Raw genomic sequence first — 18340 nt, 5'->3', positions numbered from 1 at the left:
GGGGGGATGGAGGCTACAGCTCTGGGGAAGAGGCTGTTCCTCAGGCCATGTCCACACTACTCCATTTGGAAACGGAGTTTTAAAACAAAAACGATCTCCATCCACACGACGTTTCAGCATCATTTTCGAATTGATCTCCGTCCAGACGAAAACGCCTAAAAACAAATATCACGTGACTCTTCACATACACTGGGCATGTGCGTGGTTGCCGATGTAAACAGGAAGTGGATTGGTTGCTTAGTGAAAAAAAAATATGACAGAGTAATAAAGTAGTCTTTAATAATGAAAGGTTGTGTTTGATACTTAAAATCTTCTCTAAAATATTCCTCTATGAACTCAAACAGACACAGTTCGTGGAAAGTTTTAGAAGTTTTATTTTTCGGACTTAGTTACAGCGGGTCTCTCTCTCACATCACATTTACTTTAAAATCAACACTTACACGTAAAGGTTTACAAGATTATGATCCATAAACACGTCTCTCACTCGTTCCCTCTCGGTTTCGTTGTTGTCTGTTCTCACTCGTAGCTCTGCTGGTGGCTGAAGTCTCTGTCCTACTGGAGAGCATTTACTGCTTTTGTTCCTTTACAGTTTATGTGTGTGGACTTCACAATAGTTGTGCAGAACAAAATAAGCACTGATAAGAAAAGGAAAGTCTATCACCCTCCCTAAAGCTGCTAACCGTGACTTCAGACGTCTCCGTAGGTCTGATACCTCCACTGGACACGCTGCTCACTGATCGCTCCACTAACAGCTGCTTGCTCCGTAACAATGCAGACTCTAACTGAACAACAGCTGCTAGTAAAGACAACAAGGTCAGCATCGCCTGTAATCAGTCGTCCATGTTGAGTTAACCTGGTAGTCGATCGGTAATCAAGCTGTTGTTGTTTGTGATCTTCCGGGTAAGGGTCACGTGATAGGGGCGTGACCAATCAGGGAAGGACACGTCGTGACTGCTAACAACCAATCAAGTAGTGAACGCGGGTGTGGGCGTCATCATTTTCAAACTCCTCTGTTTTTCGGCCGTCCACATGAATACACAACCCGGAGTTATCAAACTTATCCGTCTTTGGGAGCGTTTTCAAATTCCACCGTTTTCGGTGCTCGAAAACGCCGGTGTAGTGTGGACGCTCAGTGTAAACGTAGCAAGGCATATGCGTTTCAAAACGAAGTAGTGTGGACGTGGCCTCAGTCTGCGTGTTTGTATAGTTCTGTACCTTCTCCCCGATGGCAGGGGGACAAACAGGCTGTGACCTGGGTGGGTTTGGGTCCTTGCTGATGTTGCTAACATACACCGTGTCCAGAGCTCGGTTCCTACGATCCTCTGCGCTGTTTTAACTACTCGGGCCAGGTCTCTCCGGTTCTCTGCTGTGCAGCTGGTGTACCAGACGGTGGCGCAGTGGCAGAGGATTGTCTCTATGGTGCTCCTGTAGAAGTTGACTAGGAGCTGAGAGGGGAGTTTGACTTTTTGGAGTTTCCTCAAGAAGAAGAGCCTCTGTTGGGCTTTCTTCACCAGGTGGGAGGTGTTAAGGGCCCATTTCAGATCCTTTGTGATGTGGATTCCCAAGAATTTGATGTCACTGACACTCTCCACCTCCTCACTGTTAATGTGGAGAGGGGGAGCTGTGGTCTTCCTGGTTCGCCTGAAATCCACGATGATCTCTTTGGTTTTTATAGTGTTCAGGACCAGGTTATTGTCAGTACACCACTCAACCAGATGTTGTACCTAATCTCTGTAGTGCGCCTCCTCGTTGTTTGATATTATAGTGGTGTCATCAGCGAACTTCACTATCGTGTTAGAGGAGAGAGTCTTTGTAGAATAAAGTTTATTTAATGTGTTTTTCTGTCTTTAGACCACGTCTTGGAGGCTCTCCTGAACACCTCTATGGATGTGGACTCTCTGGAGCTGGACTTGGTTCTGGAGGAGAGGTGGATTAAGGAGGTGGTGACTCGGTCGGGGATGAAGTTCAAATGGGCCAAACTGAGTGAGAGCAGAGAGAGACCCAACAGGGACGTCCAGAGGAGGTACGATGAATTCTTTAAGGTCACATGATTTAACCTGTTGTTCATTCATGTTGTTTCTACTGCGAGGACAACCAATCACACACCGACCAATCAGGAAGGGGCTACAAACGGACCAATCAGGAAGGGGCTACAAACGGACCAATCAGGAAGGGGCTACAATGACTGATTGACTGAATGATTGACTTATTGGTTGAATGATTGATTGGTTTGTTGGTTGATTGACTCATTGATTGGTTGATTGATTTCTGAGACCTTTTCGTGTGACCTCTCTGACCCCCTCAGACCTCCAGCTGACCTGTCTCTCCTGAAGCCCCGCCCCCCGGTGGTCACCATCATGGGCCACGTGGACCACGGTAAGACCACCCTGCTGGACAGTCTGAGGAAGAGCCAGATCGTCTCCACGGAGGCCGGAGGGATCACTCAGCACATCGGAGCTTTTCTAGGTAACATTCACCTGAAGCTTCTCACCTGCTTTCATTCAACTTTATTCACAAAATAGTGTCTAAACAAACCATACCGGTGGGTTTTTTCTTCCAGTTCAGCTGCCTACAGGTGAGAAGATCACCTTTCTGGACACTCCGGGTCATGCTGCCTTCTCCTCAATGAGAGCCCGCGGAGCCAACGCCACCGACATCGTCGTCCTGGTGGTGGCGGCCGACGACGGCGTCATGAACCAGACAGTCGAGTCCATCCAGCACGCCAGGAGAGCCAAAGGTTGTTTCTAAAGTGTTTATATTTGGTTTTCACTCTGTTTCCACTGTGTTTGTACCACGTTTAGACTGTGTTTTCATCTTATCTCAGTTCCGATAATAGTGGCGGTGAATAAGTGTGATAAACCTCAGGCCGACCCTCAGAGAGTCAAACAGGAGCTGCTGGCTCATGATGTCGTCTGTGAGGAGTTTGGAGGAGACGTTCAGGCGATCCACGTCTCTGCTCTCAAGGTGAACTAGTTTAGTTTAATCCACTGTGGAGCCCCCTGCAGGCCGTCAGCAGCAGTGTTTAGTTGTCTTAAAGCTGCATTCTCTCTAGTGTCCACCAGGGGGCGACTCCTCTGGTTGTATAGAAGTCTATGAGAAAATTACTCTACTTCTCTCTTTATTTATTACCTCAGTAAACATTGTAAACATGAGTTTATGGTCTCAATCCCTAGTTTCAAGTCTTGTTGATGTTTTAGGGCGACAACCTGCTGGCTCTGGCCGAGGCCACGGTGGCGCTGGCCGAGGTTTTGGAGCTGAAGGCGGAGCCTAGTGGTGCCGTGGAGGGACTCGTCATCGAGAGTCGCACCGACAAAGGCAGAGGGTGAGTCATCAGTGACAGATTGTAACTCTGGTTCTGAGTTCTACATGAGCTCTAGAGACAGAATGTAACTCTGGTTCTATGAGTTCTTAGTGATCTCTAGAGACAGAATGTAACTCTGGTTCTAAGAGTTCTACAGACAGTCTGGTTTTCTTGAGTTCTGTCACGTGTCCCCTCAGTCCTGTAACGTCGGCCATCATCCAGCGGGGGACTTTGAGGCGAGGTTGCGTCCTGGTGGCGGGGAAGAGTTGGGCTAAAGTCCGTTTCCTATTTGACGAGAACGGGCAAGCGGTGACGGAGGTCGGGCCGAGCTCGGCGGTCGAGGTGGTGGGCTGGAAAGAGCTGCCGTCTGCTGGAGACGTCATCGTGGAGGTCGAGTCTGAGGTTAGAAACAAAAACACACGACACACCGGCGGTTTGATCCCCGCTGAGCTCTGAGTTTTTATTTCAAACACCTGCTTTGTTGTCATCACTAATCACCTTTCTCCGTCCGAGCAGCAGTGAGTTAACGTTTATTTTGTTGTGTCGTTGAGCAGCAGCGAGCAAGGGAGGCGGTGGAGTGGAGGAGTCACGCAGAGGAGCAGGAGAAGCTGCAGGAGGAGCAGAGCGTCATCGAGCTCAAACAGAAGCTCCACCTGGAGGAGTACAGGAAAGAGAGGGCGGGGCTAAGTCACCTGAGCTGGAGGCAGAGGAAGTCGGCTCTGTACCGAGCCAACAAGAACAAGTTCGCCGTGAGACCGAGCGAGAGGACGCAGAGAGACGAGCTGAGCCTGCCGCTCATCATCAAAGGTACACACACACACAGCTGGGCTCTGATTGGCTGCTCTCACTGTGACATCACTCACAGTCACACCTGGGCAGGGTTTCAACAGGTGACCTGTTTCTGTTTCTAGCTTCAGTAAATGAGTTTGTTTCATGAATTCAGCTGCATTGAAACACTTTATTATTAATTTTAAGTTAATTATCAGGAAATGCAAGAATTGTGTCCATTCACAGTGAAGGTCTTCAGAAACGTGACGTTAAACACGGGGTTACCAGGAGAAGTTCATGTTCAGCCTGGTAGATACATTTAGTCATCACGGTTCCCCTCATGGCCACACTGACTGACCTTTGACTTGCAGGTGACGTGGACGGCTCGGTGGAGGCCATCCTCAACATCCTGGACGGTTACGACGCTGAGCAGCAGTGTCAGCTGGAGGTGCTTCACTTCGGCATCGGGGACGTTTCAGAGAACGACATCAACATGGCCGACACGTTCACAGGTAGACGTTCAGAAACCCCAGAACCGACAGAGACTCCTCCTGACGTTCCATCTTCCTTCAACAGGTTCCATCTACGGCTTCAACGTCGCAGCCAGCAGGTCCGTCCAGCAGCTGGCGGCGCGGCGCGGCGTCCCGCTGAGACTCCACACCGTCATCTACAAGCTGATCGACGAACTGAAGGACGAGCTGAGCAGCAAACTGTCTCCGCTGCTCTCAGAGAACATCGTCGGTGAGGAACCGTAGATCCGTGTTGTCAGTTTGACCTCTGACCTCTCAGAGGACGAGAATGTGTTCTTCACCAACAGATTGTTCTTTAGTTCAGTAGACGTTCTAAATGAACTCTGCTCAAAGACACAAAGGTCATGTTTAATATTCGTTCATATTTACTGAACACGCAAACCATTGTCGACTTATTGATACGTTTATTTAATCAATAGATCTGTAAAGCTGAGTTTCTCCACAAACCATTTTGGAATCATGAAGATAAAACTGATCCGTCATTTAGTTGAATAGTTTACAGGTCAAGAGTCCATCAATCTCAAAGCTGTACCAATATATTTTTATTCACGTCTAACGAGGACAAAGACAAACAGAAAGCGGTTTATCTCTCTGCAGGTGAAGCGACGGTTCTCGCCATGTTTGACGTCTCCGTGGGGAAGAAGAAGGTTCCTGTTGCCGGCTGTCGGGTTCAGAAAGGTCAGCTGGACCGCCGACTCAAGTTCAGACTGATCCGAGGCCGAGACACCGTCTGGGAGGGTGAGTCAGAACCTGGACCTGGACTTAGTACTTTAAGAACTGGTCTACTGTGAGGACAGGAAGTAAAGCTGTGACCAACACACATTATACGACGTTCTCTCACTGTTCCCTCGTGTTCCTTCAGGTTCTCTGGTGGCGTTGAAGCACCACAAAGACGAGGTCCAGACGGTGAAGTTGGGGATGGAATGCGGTCTGTCGGCCGACGGAGACGTGGACTTCAGGTCCGGTGATGTCATCGTCTGTTTCGAGGCGCTGGACACTCAGCAGGTCACTTCCTGGGACCCCGGCTTCTAAACATCACTTCCCAGCATGCTCTGCTGCACAAACAGACTTAACTCGTGTAAAATGTAATAATTTAACTTTGATGTAAAATTGTATTTGTGTTTTGGACATAAATCATCTGCAACATGTCACTTCCTCTCGCACCTTTAAAAGCTGAAACGAGGTCTGGTGGTCCTGGTCTCGTGGGTTAACTGGGACACTTTGTCCAATATAACCAGTCCAAACCAAACAAGTTTTTTGTTTCAGAAACATTTTTAATACAAATTTAAATCAGACGGTTACACGATTCAAAGAGGACGAATCCTCAATCAGTGTTCGTCCTTCCTGTTAAAAAGCCTCAAATAAAGTTACAGATCAACATTTAATCAGAGTGGAGCGAATATGAAGCTATTAAAGAGGCGACTGTTCCTTTAAGAGCCGGCCCTCTTCACTTCCTCTTGGTCTTGGCCGGTCTAGCGAGCAGCGCCGGGTTGATCTGATCTGGTCTCAGGTCTCTGATGGAGAAGAGTCTTTGAGCGCGCTCCTTCAGCGTCCCCCCACACTTCAACCCCCGAGACATCAGTTCCTCCTTCAGGACCTCCAGACCCAGAGACTCCAGATCCACCAGAGACCGACCCACCAGAGACCGACCCGGAATTCTAGGGGTCTCTGGTGTAGCGGTCTGGTCTCTGGCTGTCTCTGGAGGACCCGGGTCCTCTGAGGGTCTGACGCTCTGGTCTCTGGGGGTCTCTGGAGGACCCTGGTCCTCTGAGGGTGTAGCAGTCTGGTCTCCGACGGTCTCTGGAGAACCCCGACCTCCTGCAGGTCTGCTGGTCTGAGGAGCTGAGGAGGCGTCTGAGGAGCTGCAGGAGACGATGATTTTAGTAAATGTGTGCTGGATCTGGACCCTAGAGCAGGGGTCAACGTTTTTCAGGCCAAGGACCCCCAAACTGATAGAGAGATGGAGCAGGGACCCCCGGCTATATATATATATATCTAGATCGAGATAGATAGATATATATAGAGATAGATAGATAGATATAGATATATATAGTATAACATTGTGTTTTATATTAAACTGGGCCTAGTGCCATGTATAAACATACCTCTTTATTGTGCGTTCAATACTAAGCTATTCAAACAATACACAGGTTCATATATTCATGTTATTTTAAACATGTGCAAGGTACAGTGAATAGGGAGGCCGTGCACTGCCATTTATAAACACACCTTGTCAGCTGATGCCAATGCCAACATCAATATTGTCTGTTAATTGCATGATAATCATCATACAGGGGTCGCGGACCCCTGAAGACCTCTGGCCTAGAGGATCTGGACCCGAGAGGATCTAGTTCTCTAACCTGCTGCTTTGCTCAGGCTCCGCCTCCTCTGTATGCATCGTCATGGTAACAGGAGCAGCTCCACAGCTGGAGGAGGATGAAGACTCATCTTCTGAGCTCAGCATCTCTCCGGTCCTGTAACCATGGAAACATATACACATAATATTAAAACTAGTGCTGGGCAAGTTAACACGCTATTATCGCAGTTTTTTTTTTAAAACTATTAAGCGTCATTTTTAACACAAGAACCGTGAGCGAGCGGTGAACAGCTGTTTGTGTGGCGTCTCTTCCGTCTCTTCCTGTTTCCTTCACCTACATTCCCCTGGGTCCTAAGTCCCTCCATGTACAGCTTCTTATCACCCTCTATGTACCAACGTACATTCATAACAAATACCACACATATTACGGTAATCAGCGTTGCATATGTGTCTGACCTAAATACCAACAAAAGCAAAAAATAAATGATTCATTTAAATTATTGTTTTAGAGTTTTTAAAGTGTTTTCTTTGTAATATGTATAATAAGCATCATTTAGTATCACTACTGAGAATCTAACAAACATAAGAACATGACGTAGATAGGTTTGCAGTTCTCAAGTATATTTAAATATCATCTCTTACACACATGAAGATAAAGTTATGAACACCAGCTGAATATCTATGATCAGAATCATTATAACTGTATAACTGCTGCTGTGTAAAGGGAATACTGCTGTTAACAAGAACCTGATGTGTTTAAACCAAATATTTTTGATCTTTTGTTCAGATAGCAGCACTTCAAAATAAAAGTGACAATACACTACTTTTGAATTCATTGTTGAACTTTGCCATAACAATGAGATTCATCACAAAAAATCATGTGATTAAACATTTTAGTCTCCTCCTCCTCCTCACCAGAACCTGGCTGCTGCTGCGTTGTTCTTCTTCTGTTTCTTCTTTTGCGGCTGCTCTCTGTGGTCACAGTTTGTTCTCTTTGGTGCAGAGCCGTCCTTCACCTGCAGACCTGAGACACACCTGAGAGGTTAAAGGAGGTCACATGACATCATGACATCATCATAGTGGGAGGAGTCACCCTTCATCACAGAGTCCTCCAGCCTCTCTGACAGGTCGTGACACTGTCTCTGGTACTCCGGGTCACTGAACTGGTGTTTAGGTTCAGACAGCTTCCTCTGGAGGCGCTCCACACGACGCTGCTCCTTCTGCGCCTCCCTCTCTGTCTGCTGCTGCAGCCACTCAGCCATCCTACACACCACAGAAGAAGAGGAGGTCCATTTAGTTAACAAGGAGAAGAAGAGGAGATTACATTTAGTGAAGAAGAAGAAGAAGAAGAAGAAGAGGAGGAGGCGCTCCAAACAACGCTGCTCCTTCTGCGCCTCCCTCTCTGTCTGTTGCAGCCACCCTACACACTACAGAAGAAGAGGAGGAGCTTCTTACTCCTTCTTGTGGTTCACGTCTCTCAGTCTCCTCCCACTCAGATCTCTACAGGAGGAGAAGGAGAAGTAGTAGGAGAAGAAGAAGTAGTAGGAGGAGGAGAATAAGAAGGAGTAGTATTGGGAGAAGAAGAAGTATAAGAAGGAGTAGTAGAAGAAGTATAAGGAGTAGTAGGAGGAGGAGTAGTAGTAGTAGTAGGAGAAGAAGTAGTAGGAGGAGAAGAAGTAGTAGAATAAGTAGTAGTAGGAGGATGAGAAGAAGAAGTAGTAGTAGTAGTAGGAGGAGAAGAAGAAGTATAAGGAGTAGAAGAAGAAGAAGAAGTAGTAGTAGTAGTAGGAGGAGGAGAAGTAGTAGTGGAAGGAGTACTCTTACTCCTTCTCGTGGTTCACATCTCGTAGTCTCCTCCCACTCAGGTCTCTACAGGCCTCCCTGTTTGTAGTCTTTTCGATCTGAGCTCCCAAAGCTCTCAGCATGGAGCCAAACCCTGAAAACAACACAGAAGAAGAACTCGTCTTTAATCTCCTGTTTCCTGAATAAGGCCAAATCCCAATGTCCCCCCTAAACCCTCAAACCCTGAACCCTCAAGGACTTACTGACGTCACCTGGTGAGTGGGTGAGTGTGAGAGACTGTGAGGGCTTGAAATGGTGTAAATATGAACGGGACAGCACTTTGCTGCAACATATCACGTTACCATGAAAACTACAAAAAATATGATGTATAATTGTGTGTATTTATTTTGTACTTTGTACTCCCTGATGTGAATGTCTTCAGGCTCTTTCCTCACTAGATGAGAGGTAACTTCATATCATCTATTTACTCGTTTTTGTCAAAACAGCTTCAATGACAAAATCAAATATTTGATGAATAAATAAATAAATATCTTCTGATTTCATGTTTATTTTTTGTTCCATCTTTAACCCTTAATGTTTCTGAGTACATTTATTACACCAGGCTGAACACACTTGATCAGTCCTCTGTGTTTACCTTTTTCTTTAAGTCTCCATGCGTCCACTGGTTACCCCGTGTTTAACGTCACATTGCAATGATTTGTGGGTAATTCCCTTAGGCTAACGGAAAGGGTTCATAAAGGGCTCAAAATGTCTGCCAGAGAACCCTCAAACCCTTGACGATTTGACAGTGGGACAGCCCTGAACCCTCACGGACTTCGCGGGAGCGCGCCTCAAAGTCCGTGAGTCCGTAAGGCGGGACATTGGGATTTGGCCTAACTTTGTATTAGTTTATTATTTTGTCTATTTAAACGCACCTCCTTTCCCTCCACGGAGGCGGGGTTCCAGGTGATAGACGGCCCCGCTCTGCAGAGCGTCCTCCAGGTGAGACACGCGACCATTTCTGACCACGTAGAAATCCGTAGAAGAAGAAAGTCCCTACAGACACACAACACTGTTTAAACTTCTTTAAAGATGCCTTTTACATCTTTAACAGAAGCATCATACCGATACATATATAGAGTAATAGATCAATATTCATATTTAACAAGTTAAACTTTAAGCTAACGAGGCTAGCCTTCTGTTTGTGTGTGTTTGCTAACGTTAGCTAGTGGGCTAACACCACGACACTAAACTTTCAGCCCGCCATTTTTTCTGTTTTCCCGCATAAACCTGTCGTGAACACTTACGTGCTGCTGGACGAACCGGTCCAGAACGTCTCGGACCAGAGACCCGTCCGGAAACAGCGAGTTAGAGAAGCGGAGAAAGGGAGAGCTCACGATCACCTCCATGTTGTTAGTTTTCTGCTGAGGGCGCATGCGCTGCTGCTTCTTCTTCTTCTTCTTCTGTGGGCTCAACACTCCGGAAAGAGAAGAGACGTCATCGCGACGCTACCTGCCGTCAATGAAATGAAATAAAGTGAAATAAAATAATTAGTTGATTTAATATGATTCTATTTTATTGTATATATATTGTGCATTTTTATTGCGTTATGCTAATGTAGCAAACAAACTTCCCCTTCGGGATTAATAAAGTATCTATCTATCTCTATCTCTCTCTCTCTCGCTCTCGCTCTCTAATAAATAATCACCTACTTCTAAAGAGTCCCATGTTATAAATAAAGCTGCTCCCAGTGGACAACACTAACACATCTGTGCAATATAAATACACTGCAATAATACAATTATTCTGTCTGTATATATAATATTTTAGTTATTAGGATTTTTTACTTCGATCTTGTTTTTACTATGCCTCTTGTGTGCACTATACTTTGTTATATATATTATATATACTGTACGCTGCTGTCATCCTGTAAATAAAGGTTTGTCTTAGTTTTTCTTAGAAATAAAGCTGCAGTACCGGGACCCACCGGGTGGCGTTGTGAGCGGCCTTCTACACCGGAAGTCACGGTGTTCTGGTTCCCCTGGTGTTGTAACAACATGGCGGCCCTGAGGAAGGTTGTTTCCAGCTTCGGGTGTGGACACCGGTTCACCTCCTGCAGGTTCTCCAGCCCCTCCTTCAGCTCAGACTACTCGGACAGAAGACCCACATCCGGGTTCTCCGCAGCCTTCGACCTGCAGTCGGAGCTCCGACGGGAGGCGGAGAGCTCTGTGGCTGGCGGCATAGTCTCCTCCTCCGGACAGGAGCAGAGCTTCTCCTCGCTGCTCCGGAGGTCTCCGCTGGTCCAGATGGGACCGGCCAGAGACAAGGTGGTGGTCGGGAGGATCGTCCACGTGGTCCACGACGACCTGTACGTCGACTTCGGAGGGAAGTTCCACTGCGTGTGTCGACGACCGGCCGACGGAGAGAAGCTGCAGACGGGCAGCAGGGTCCGTCTGCGGCTGCAGGACCTGGAGCTCACCGCCCGGTTCCTTGGGGCCAACACCGACACCACGCTGCTGGAAGCCCAGGCCGTACTGTTGGGCCCGCTGGAGGGAAGGGAGGCCCGGGAGAACCAGAACCAGGACTGATCCGGATCAGACCATCGGAGCCCTGGTTCTGTAGAATCAGAGGCTTGTGTTTGTGGACTTTAAACTTGAGTTTAAACTGGTTATTATAATAAATATAATTTATAGTAACACATTAGACATACTGTCTCGTTCTTTTCAGGGATTCTGTTGAAATAAAACATAAAAACACGATAAAAGTGAATGAAAGAGAACTAAAGATTCACAGACACGTTTAAATCAGACACAGAGTCGGTGGTTTTGTTTCCTTTCTGTACTTTAATGAGAGAAAACATCCAGCGTTGGTTTGACCGAGCTGAGCCTGAACGCCTCCAATGTCTCCTGGGGAATAAACCCAGAACTCTGACTCACAGGCCCAGAGCAGGTTCTCAGGTGAGATGGAGGCAGAAATACATTATACATAGAATCATATAGAGACGTCATAATGTTTATGTGATACTGTAGTACTAGTAGTAGCACTATAGCTATGATGTAGTACTAGTAGTACTGTAGTTGTGATGTAGTAGTAGTACTATAGCTATGATGTAGTACTAGTAGTACTGTAGCTATGATGTAGTACTAGTAGTATTGTAGCTATGATGTAGTACTAGTAATACTGTAGCTATGATGTAGTAGTAGTACTCTAGCTATGATGTAGTAGTAGTACTGTAGCTATGATATAGTAGTAGTAGTAGTACTATAGCTATGATGTAGTAGTAGTAGTAGTACTATAGCTATGATGTAGTACTAGTAGTACTGTAGTTGTGATGTAGTAGTAGTAGTACTGTAGCTATGATGTAGTACTAGTAGTACTGTAGTTGTGATGTAGTAGTAGTAGTAGTACTGTAGCTATAATGTAGTAGTAGTGCGGTCGTCGTGTTCTTGTGACTGCAGCTCTTCATCCACACATGGTCACATAGAGCCACTGAGGAGAGACAACGTCACAGCATCAGAGAATATAAACACACTAAATGAAATGCATATTTATACATATATATTTACACACACTGGGTCTGATATATTATATTATTTATATATAATACACAGAATAAAATACTGAGGTGATGATCTGAGAGGAAGCCTGCAGACTCAGCTCAGGGCTTGAATACACGGGTGTTTCAACTACAATGATGTCATCGACATACTGTACTTCATGTTTTATAACACAAACCTCGCTGATGTTCAGTTCTGCACTTCCGGTCCCGTCCCTGTCAAGCTCCTTGAACGCTTCTAAAAAACACCACAGAAGAAGAAACACAACGTTCAGGTCACGTTGTACAGACCAAGAGTCAGTACTCTGATGTTTTACTGCAGTAAAAGTACTCACACCACAGTATTAGTACTTTTAATACTAAAAGTATTCAAAGTATTTCACAGTATTAGTAAAAGTACTAATACCACAGTATTAGAGGGCCCTGAAGGCAGCAGCAGAGTGAACAGAGGGCCCTGAAGGCAGCAGCAGCAGAGTGAACAGAGGGCCCTGACGGCAGCACCAGAGTGAACAGAGGGCCCTGAAGGCAGCAGCATCAGAGTGAACAGAGGGCCTGAAGGCAGCAGCATAGTGAACAGAGGGCCCTGAAGGCAGCATCAGAGTGAACAGAGGGCCTGAAGGCAGCAGCATAGTGAACAGAGGGCCCTGACGGCAGCACCAGAGTGACCTACTGAACATGGCCTCCAGCTTGACGAGGCAGCAGGTGAAGTTGTCGAAGTCGATGATCTCGTTGTCGGCGTATCGAGCAACCAGCATCTGATACAGCTTGTTGTTCAGCTTGAACCCTGAGGACACACAGAGCTCAGAGGGTTAGTTCACAGAAACTGACCGTTTAACGTTTAACGACGAGTGACGAGAACTTACCGCCGTTTTCCAGCGCCAGACGCATCTCGTAGGAGCTCATGCATCCAGATTTATCCAGATCGAACTCTCGGAAGATTCCCTGCAGAGTCACAAGATAACGTGTTTGTTAGCTAACGTTAGCATTAGCGTTAGCTAACAAACACGTGTTTGTTAGCTTGTAAACCTGATGACTTCCTGTTGGACTACAGAAACATGACGAATTCCTGTTGGACTACAGAAACATGACGACTTCTTGTTGGACTACAGAAACATGACGTCGGTTATGTGTTAGTGAAATGCACCCTGGGAGTTGTGGTCTTTATAAGGATATACTTTATGTTCTAACACAGGTTCCTCATGTTTTGGTTCCACGTTCTCCTCAAACGTTCCTCCTCTGAACTCACCAGCCACTTCCTGATCTTGTTCCACAGAACCTGGAACTCCAGCAGATCAAGTCGAGCGCTGCCGTCTTTCTGAGCTTGAGTCAAGAAGAAGAAGTGAAGAAGACTGAACAAATGTTTCAAAATAAAGGCCTTGTTAGGAAATGAAGAGGTTCCTCTCTGCTGAAATGCTGAGGGGCTTTTAATTTGAAATGAATACAGGAAGTGGACAGAAGCGTTGCGTTTGAATTAACAGCAGATCAGAAAATAAGGTTTAAAACTCAAATATGACAAAATGCACTTATCAAATCAATATAAACCTGTTTCAAATAAAGGACACTTTTAAGGATTTACAATAATTTAAGGACGTTAACCATTAAACCCAAATATTGATTATTTCTGCTGAGAAACTAATTCTCAGTTTATAGACTTCCTTCTTCTAACCTGTTGGGCTTGAACAAAAATAAACAGCAATAACAAGCAGAACCAGCACCAGAACAAACAGAACTAACAGAACCAGCAGACAGCAGCAGGACTAACAGAACTAACAGAACCAGCAGATGGAGGATACGTCCATAAGGCCGACCATGGCTCTGCAGGACTCCATGCTGAAACCATCAGTCTGAAGATCTCTGTCTGTAAACGACCACAGAAGAAGAAGTGACGTGAAACAGTCAGAACATTTGAACATCTGAAGCATCAGAACTTACGTTTGGACACGACCCGGTTGAGGATGGTCCTGAGCTCTCTGACTGAGATCTCCATGTCCTGATGAGAGGAAACATGTTGATATAAACATTATGTGTTTTATAATGTTTCATTTATTATTATTATTATTATTATTATTATTATCCAGAAACTCACGTCTCCAGACAGCTGAGCGAACATGGACCTGAAGGAGTCGTCGACGTCGTCCGCTGAGATTTCCTTCTGCAGAGAAGAAGAACAACAGCAAGGTAAAAGGTCATCACGACACAAAGCCAGCAAACAGTTTAGTTTAGTTATTACTGTTATAAAATATATGTTATAACAGTTTAGTTTAGTTATTACTGTTATAACATATATGTTCAATGTATAAAAAACACTTTTACTTTTATATAAGCAGATGATTTGCATAATTTGTATCGAAATGAAAATTCAACCACAAGAAGTTCAAACTTGAATTGAAAAGAGCTGAAATAAAATGCTACAAATTAACATAAACGTTTGTTTTGATTCTAAAGAGAGTAAAAGATGAAGAGGAGCTGATGATTCATGAAGAGGAAGAAGAAGATCATTTTCTTTTATAAGTTGAGAAGTAAATGTTTTAGAGCAGGGGTCTTCAACGTTTTTCAGGCCAAGGACCCCCAAACCGATAGAGAGATGAAGCAGGGACATATATATACTATATATATGCGACTATATATATTGAGTTTTATATTAAACCGGGCCTAGTGCCATGTATAAACATACCTCTTTCTTGTGCATTCAATACTAAGCTATTCAAATAATACACAGGTTCATATATTCATGTTTTTATTTTAAATTGTCTAATCAACCAAAAGTTTCACGGACCCCCTGCAGTACCCCTAGGGGCCGCCGACCCCCTGTTGAAGACCTCTGTTTTAGAATGTGATTTAAAGAAAGACATCGTTCCTGACCTCTTCTTCAAAGTTGGCCACCACGTCGTCGTCCATCTCCCTGCAGAGATCAACACAGCGTCACTTCATCCATAATCAATATTTAATAAATCACTAGAATCACGAGGACTCACTCGGTCTCCGACTGTTTCTCCGTGAACACCCTCAGGACGAAATCGGCCTCCTTCGAGGGTTCAAAGGTGGAGGGGACGATTAGGTACTCGCCCGGCGGGAGGCGGAGCCTAGCGCTCACCTCTCGCAGGTTGATGAAGGTCTCAGATCGAGCGCAGGAGGAGTGACGCAGGAAGAAGTCCTTCTTCATGTGTACGCTGGGACAGCCGCGGTGCTGCCGGACAGACGGACGCTTAGAGTTTATAAACTGAGTGTTTTGAATAAAAGTTTTTATGTGTTCTGACTCACCTCCTCAGGGATCTGTGAGGGGGGGGGGACAAAGAAGAAAAGTCACAAAACAGAGTGATCGTCTCTGATGACATGCTAACGTGCTAACGCATCATTAGCTGGTTGCTAAGCAATTCTAATGTAGTTACTAAAGGGTTCAGGGTGGTTGGTAGGTGGTCATTATGGGGTTTAAAATGTTAATAACAATAATATAATAATAATAATCATAATGGTTAACTTGTTAGGGTGTCTGAGGACATTTCTAGTATGTTTAAGGTGGTTACTGTTTGGGCTGTCAACAAATGTTCTCAATTTGAATAGTATAGAATATAATATTATATGAATATAAATATATAAACGGTGTACTATTGATAGTACAGCAGCTAGAGAATAGAGCTGTGTTTGACCTCGTAGACGGCAAAGCCGATGGTGTGGACATCCTGGCCGTGGCGGCGGAAGCGTCGGCGGTCTTTCTGCATCAGAGCCACCAGGAAGCTGCAGGATGCCTCGTCGTCCTCGGGGTCGTCGTCCTCCTCCAGCAGAGAGATCTTGTACTGAGGGTTGATCCAGAACGTGTCTGCAGGGAGGCATCATGGGATATGTAGTTTTCATTAGCAAAGAATGGTGGAATGTGTACACATCAAACCCTAGCTGGGTTCAGGCGCAGAACAAAAGCAAGCTGTCTCATCTTTGGGCACTTAAACTGTATTTAAACTGTGGTACAAATATATAGAATGTATTATGTATAATCGTTATTGTGTTTGTAGATGTTTAGTAAACATTGTCTTTGAACGGTGCAGTGAAATTTCTATTCAAAACGGACATTCCAGTGTTTCAGCATTGCATTTATAGTTAGGACTGGTTCAGGTTTATAGTTAGGGCTGGCTCAGGTTTATAGTTAGGACTGGCTCAGGTTTGTAGTTAGGACTGGCTCAGGTTTGTAGTTAGGGCTGGCTCAGGTTTGTAGTTAGAGCTGGATCAGGTTTATAGTTAGGGCTGGTTCAGGTTTATAGTTAGGGCTGGTTCAGGTTTATAGTTAGGGCTGGTTCAGGTTTGTAGTTAGGGCTGGCTCCATCATTATTTTCCTTACTACTGTCATATGAATAACTCATGTCTTTATTAATAGTTAATAACTCATGGTTAATAAAGGGTTATTATGAACGTCCTCACTGGCATGGTTCCTGCAGCCTCCGGCGGTGCTTCCTCTCCTCCAGCCACCCTCAAACATTGTAGTGGTCCAGAACCTGGTGGAGTCCTGGCTGAGAGCGTCCGGGGTCAGATTACAGATCTCCAGTCGGGAGAACTGACGCAGAAACTCCTGGAAAGACATCCTAACAGACAGACGGACATTTTACCGTCTTCATCCTGTAAAAATCCACCGTCGTTCACACTCCAAACCTACCAGAACTCTCCGTCCTCCATCTTACAGAGCAGCTCGTCTTTCTCTGCAGAGTCAACGGAGCTCCACTCTGAGGAGCTGAAACACAAATGTGTGGTTAGGATTAAAAACACAGACGACCCGTTTGGTCCTAGAAACAGTTTGAAAGCACTGACCTGTCGCTCCAGGCTCCAGTCCACTCCACCTGACCCCAGGGGTTCCTGATCCGGATCAGACGCTCCTGCCGGCCTCGGTAGTCCACCTGCAGAGAGACAGGAAGACAAACATCCAAATGTCCGACACAAAGACCAGATCCTGGATGCCGGGTCGGTGTTGATGTGACAAAGGTGAGCTCACCTGTCGGAGTCCAGTCACAGAGTAGGCGTGGCCTTTCACCAGCTTCTTGAAGGTCACCGCCTCCATGTCCAAAGAACTGGTGATCTGAGGAGACGAGTAACACACAGAACCGCTGATTCCTCCTGAACACTAAAGTAGAGCACCGTCCCTGGAGAAGATCTTTTTCTTTTTATTGTAATTCAACTTGTATTTAACCAGATAAAATCTCTTTTTCGATGGCGATTTGGCCAAAAAGGCAGCAAAGTGAAACGTGGCTTACACGTCTTTTAACACAAAACATTACAGAGTAGAAACAAAGTGTATTACACATACAGACAAAAAGGCTTTAAGACATGACAACATTGTTACAGATTGTTTGTTTGTGCGAAAAACTTCTGTCAACTTTTGGTTAAAACTGGTCAGAGAGATGAGGGAGTCTACATTGAGTCTAGTCTGCAGGTCATTCCAGGACCAGAGGGCCGTAGTAGAAACCTGTATATATACTGTATATATATATATATATATCCAATAAACTAATGCAGCATCCTGCACACAGTGATGAGTTTCAAACAAATCTCAAAGCAGCATGAAAAAAAGCGGGCCAAGTAAGGCCAAAGTGGGTCGTCATCAAATCCGTCCCAATCTGAAAAGATAAATACCAGTCAAGATATAAATGATTTCTTAGTGTGACTCACGTCTATGGAGCAGCCCAGCAGTGATTCTCTCTCTAAAGCTTTACTGATGATACGATGAAGATCTCTGGGAGCTTTCTTGAGCTCGTACATCTCCGACACTCCGCCGGTAAAGTCCTCGAAACCCTCAGTGGTGCTGCCTCCGGACAACACCTCGTACGAGCCATTCAGCCTGAAAACACACAGTAAACACTCAGAAAACACAGTAAACACAGTAAACACACAGTAAACACTCAGAAAACACTCAGTAAACACAGTTAACACTCAGTAAACACACAGTAAACACTGAGAAAACACTCAGTAAACACTCAGTTAACACAGTTAAGACTCAGTAAACACACAGTTAACACTCAGTAAACACACAGTAAACACAGTTAACACTCAGTAAACACTCAGTAAACACACAGTAAACACACAGAAAACACTGAGAAAACACTCAG

General features: G+C 45.3%; 4 protein-coding genes across 7 annotated transcripts in view; 2 read left to right on the top strand and 2 right to left on the bottom strand.

Annotated features, from left to right (window-relative positions):
- mtif2 (mitochondrial translational initiation factor 2) overlaps positions 1-8218 on the top strand; it is a 12249-nt gene extending 4031 nt beyond the window's left edge. For 2 of the 4 annotated variants that reach the window (XM_031878185.1, XM_031878184.1), the window contains exons 4-14: positions 1852-2023; positions 2306-2466; positions 2561-2737; positions 2825-2964; positions 3198-3322; positions 3499-3703; positions 3856-4108; positions 4441-4581; positions 4646-4810; positions 5197-5337; positions 5462-6584. In XM_031878185.1, the coding sequence (XP_031734045.1) occupies positions 1852-2023; positions 2306-2466; positions 2561-2737; positions 2825-2964; positions 3198-3322; positions 3499-3703; positions 3856-4108; positions 4441-4581; positions 4646-4810; positions 5197-5337; positions 5462-5631 (1850 nt within the window). In that variant the 3' untranslated portion in view covers positions 5632-6584. Of the gene's footprint in view, positions 1-1851; positions 2024-2305; positions 2467-2560; positions 2738-2824; positions 2965-3197; positions 3323-3498; positions 3704-3855; positions 4109-4440; positions 4582-4645; positions 4811-5196; positions 5338-5461; positions 6585-7919 lie in introns of those variants that run through there. The other 2 variants (XR_004213917.1, XM_031878186.1) reach the window with 2 other exon arrangements.
- sde2 (SDE2 telomere maintenance homolog (S. pombe)) lies at positions 5853-11191 on the bottom strand. The gene is made up of 8 exons (XM_031878187.1): positions 10676-11191; positions 10006-10210; positions 9634-9754; positions 8741-8852; positions 8010-8179; positions 7832-7940; positions 6960-7073; positions 5853-6461 (listed from the first exon to the last, which is right to left on the bottom strand). The coding sequence occupies exons 2-8, from the start codon at positions 10132-10134 to the stop codon at positions 6047-6049; spliced, it is 1170 nt and encodes a 389-aa protein (XP_031734047.1). The 5' UTR covers positions 10135-10210; positions 10676-11191; the 3' UTR covers positions 5853-6046.
- Positions 9611-11784, top strand: mrps28 (mitochondrial ribosomal protein S28). The gene is made up of 2 exons (XM_031878188.1): positions 9611-9700; positions 10649-11784. The coding sequence occupies exon 2, from the start codon at positions 10756-10758 to the stop codon at positions 11284-11286; it is 531 nt and encodes a 176-aa protein (XP_031734048.1). The 5' UTR covers positions 9611-9700; positions 10649-10755; the 3' UTR covers positions 11287-11784.
- A 268-nt stretch (positions 11785-12052) lies between these two features.
- Positions 12053-18340, bottom strand: part of LOC116400377 (calpain-1 catalytic subunit-like) — an 11008-nt gene continuing 4720 nt past the window's right edge. Inside the window, exons 7-23 of the mRNA XM_031878180.1 lie at positions 17904-18072; positions 17230-17313; positions 17049-17134; positions 16897-16971; positions 16665-16825; positions 15902-16071; positions 15516-15527; positions 15230-15441; positions 15117-15156; positions 14341-14406; positions 14187-14244; positions 14048-14112; positions 13501-13569; positions 13118-13196; positions 12925-13038; positions 12434-12492; positions 12053-12187 (exon numbers count right to left, since the gene is read on the bottom strand). Coding sequence (XP_031734040.1) covers positions 12161-12187; positions 12434-12492; positions 12925-13038; positions 13118-13196; positions 13501-13569; positions 14048-14112; positions 14187-14244; positions 14341-14406; positions 15117-15156; positions 15230-15441; positions 15516-15527; positions 15902-16071; positions 16665-16825; positions 16897-16971; positions 17049-17134; positions 17230-17313; positions 17904-18072 — 1546 coding nt within the window. The 3' untranslated portion in view covers positions 12053-12160. The remainder of the gene's footprint in view (positions 12188-12433; positions 12493-12924; positions 13039-13117; positions 13197-13500; positions 13570-14047; positions 14113-14186; positions 14245-14340; positions 14407-15116; positions 15157-15229; positions 15442-15515; positions 15528-15901; positions 16072-16664; positions 16826-16896; positions 16972-17048; positions 17135-17229; positions 17314-17903; positions 18073-18340) is intronic.

Source organism: Anarrhichthys ocellatus, unplaced genomic scaffold, assembly GCF_004355925.1.
Source record: "Anarrhichthys ocellatus isolate YVR2014 unplaced genomic scaffold, GSC_Weel_1.0 scaffold165, whole genome shotgun sequence".
Taxonomy (NCBI): domain Eukaryota; kingdom Metazoa; phylum Chordata; class Actinopteri; order Perciformes; family Anarhichadidae; genus Anarrhichthys; species Anarrhichthys ocellatus.
The sequence above is the reverse complement of the archived record's forward strand: the minus strand, read 5'-3'. Positions and strand labels throughout refer to the sequence as shown.

Coding starts and splice junctions, on each gene's coding strand:
- mrps28 (XM_031878188.1), top strand. CDS start 10,756: ATGGCGGCCCTGAGGAAGGTTGTTTCCAGCTTCGGGTGTGGACACCGG.
- sde2 (XM_031878187.1), bottom strand. CDS start 10,134: ATGCGCCCTCAGCAGAAAACTAACAACATGGAGGTGATCGTGAGCTCT. Junction 9,755..10,005: donor ACCGGTTCGTCCAGCAGCAC/GTAAGTGTTCAC, acceptor GTGTGTCTGTAG/GGACTTTCTTCTTCTACGGA. Junction 7,074..7,831: donor GCAGCAGCAGCCAGGTTCTG/GTGAGGAGGAGG, acceptor CCATGGTTACAG/GACCGGAGAGATGCTGAGCT.